Source organism: Penaeus monodon, chromosome 37 (genome assembly GCF_015228065.2).
Source record: "Penaeus monodon isolate SGIC_2016 chromosome 37, NSTDA_Pmon_1, whole genome shotgun sequence".
NCBI classification, from domain to species: domain Eukaryota; kingdom Metazoa; phylum Arthropoda; class Malacostraca; order Decapoda; family Penaeidae; genus Penaeus; species Penaeus monodon.
Genome location: NC_051422.1, coordinates 14056338 through 14058837, shown reverse-complemented (window position 1 = coordinate 14058837; position 2500 = coordinate 14056338). Strand labels below are relative to the sequence as shown.

Here is a 2500-nt window from a genome sequence, read left to right as displayed (position 1 = left end):
ATATATATATTATATATATATATTATATATATATATATGTATATTATTATATATAAGATATATATAATTATGTTTATATATGTATTATATTATAATTATATATATATAATGTATATATATATGTATATATATATTTATATATATATATGTATATATATAATTTAGATCAACTGGAAGCTCGACGTAATTTTTTAAACGTTTTCGCTTTTTCTTAAATCAGGTGCATTCATCTGCGATATGGAAATTTTATACTCATTCCCGTAATTCCCAACAGGATCGTGCCAGTAATCTACTAATTATTCCGTATAACCCGATCCTCGAAGAGAAAGGACACATGTTGAAAGGAGCTGGACTTGACATTGTTTTTACGTATCCGAACACGTTGCATAATACTTTGGTTAAGCAGAATGCCGTTAGCGGTGCTCTTGTCTTCTCCCGGTATTTACACTATACCTTGTAAGAATTGCTCCATGTTTTACATAGGCGAGAACTTTTGAGAAAAGAATTAATGAACATAAACGTGATGTTAGATATGAAAGAGAATCAAATGCGTGTTTTGTTCAATTACGTGATGAAGGTCACCAGCTAAACTGGAAAAGCGATAAATCAATTCATAAATCAGCAAATTCGTATGAAGGGAAAATGCTAGAATCTCTATTAATTAGAAAAAGGCCTAATTTTAATTTGAGTGCTGGTCAATGGGGCTTGGATGACCATACCTCTTCGTTAGTTAGCAAAGTCTTCCCCACTCTTCGACCTTGACCCTCCTGCTGAGACCTGATTCAGCTCTTGTTCATTTTGTCTCTCTACCGAAACGTCACGATTTATTTTCCATTGTGGCTGCTTTCCTTTTCATCCTTGAGTACACGTTACTGTGTTTTTTGTCGATTTATGTATACATTCACCCTTAATTTTGACTAAAAGGCCACTATTGATATGAAGAGAATCACCAGAGCTCAAACGCATCCCATCCCTGTGCATGCCCCTGCACTTAACAGCCGCACATCCAACACTAAATCCTCAAAACAATTCCCATGGCCTTACCTGAGCTCCGGATCCACCACCGTCTCAGGATCGCTGGTCCTGCCCATCCGAGCCGTGCCCAGAGGATGGTAGCCCGTGATAGCCCCGACTCGTACCAGGCACGACACGTACTCGTTGTATAGAGCACGTGTGTCCTCCCCGCCGCCCGTGCTGTCTCCACCACGCTTTCGGACGCACTCGTCGTAGCGGGGCAGGTGAACGGAGGCGCCCAAAGCCTGCAGGGCGCGAGTGCGGGTCAGGCGCATCACCCACTTGAAGGCTGAGGGGATATCGTGGTAAAGATGATGGTGATAATGTCAGCTGAAGTTGTACTGGTAATTATATTCAAATATATATGAGAGAAATTAAGATCTTGGTAATAAAACAATACAGTTACTACTAAGATGGCCTCACTCAAACGTGAAAAAGAAAATTAATTTAGTTGTTAATACTTCCCTATTTTTTATGTATGTTACAACTGTCGGGATTATATTTGTTAGTGTACGTGTGCACATGTGCGGGTAGACACACCACCACCAAAAATTAGATAAAACGCCGGCATCCTCACCGTCCCTCATACACGCGAGGTCGTACGGGTGGTGAAGGTAGTTGGGATCAATGGACGGAGGATGCCGAGGGTCGTCGCTCACGAGTCGTATCCGGCCACGACTCTTCGGGTGGAGGCAGGTGGCAAGGAAGATGAACCCCTCCGAGCTCTGGTTGTCCATGTGCGGGAAGGTCGAGTGGAAGTACTGAGGAGAGGAGGGATATAAATGGTATTTGTGAAGAAAAAGTAGGATTTCGCATTGGGCGAAGAGGAGAGAAGCAGGATTTTGGACTGCCTTACGGAAAGGAAAGTAGGAAGGTCGAGTGGAAGTACTGTGGGGAGGAGAGAAATAAATGGATTTTGGACTGCGCGGAGGAGAGAAGTAGGATTTTAGACTACGCGTAGAGGAGATAAAGAGGATTTTAGATGGACGAATGAGATGAAAGAACGATGTTGTACTGTGTGAAGGAGAGAAAAGATTATTGGGCTGCACGAATGAGAGGGTAGTAGGGCTTTCTAACAGATAAATAAATAAATAAATAAAAAACAAGAATAAGAAAAACTTACGTCAAGTTTCATGTTGGAAATGCCCGAGTAGAGGTGGCTGTCCACGGCGCCCATGTTGAAGAGGATCACACCCACTTCAGGTTGGTTGTGGGCGACGGGCATTACCCCCACGCCCTCGATGGCAGCCCGGCCGAGGTCTCCTAATGAGCGTGAAAGGGATTTATGATTTTTTAAAAATTAGATTTAATATAGCATTTGTTATTTGTGTATCCCCCCAATTCCATTCCCGTTGCTGCCGCGGGGGCTTAGGAGATGGAGACTTGGGACCAATGCTGGGGATCTCCCCTGCCTTGGGCATCACCCCTCGACTCGGCCAATTTTGCACGGTCTTTTCCCCTTCTCCTTTTCGTTTCCTTCTCTTCT

General features: G+C 42.9%; 1 protein-coding gene across 3 annotated transcripts in view; it reads right to left on the bottom strand.

Annotated features, from left to right (window-relative positions):
• LOC119596061 (neither inactivation nor afterpotential protein G-like) overlaps nt 1–2500 on the bottom strand; it is a 38941-nt gene that overhangs the window by 4375 nt on the left and 32066 nt on the right. For all 3 annotated transcript variants that reach the window (XM_037945170.1, XM_037945172.1, XM_037945171.1), the window contains exons 9-11: nt 2138–2277; nt 1592–1775; nt 1045–1303 (exon numbers count right to left, since the gene is read on the bottom strand). In XM_037945170.1, coding sequence (XP_037801098.1) covers nt 1045–1303; nt 1592–1775; nt 2138–2277 — 583 coding nt within the window. The remainder of the gene's footprint in view (nt 1–1044; nt 1304–1591; nt 1776–2137; nt 2278–2500) is intronic.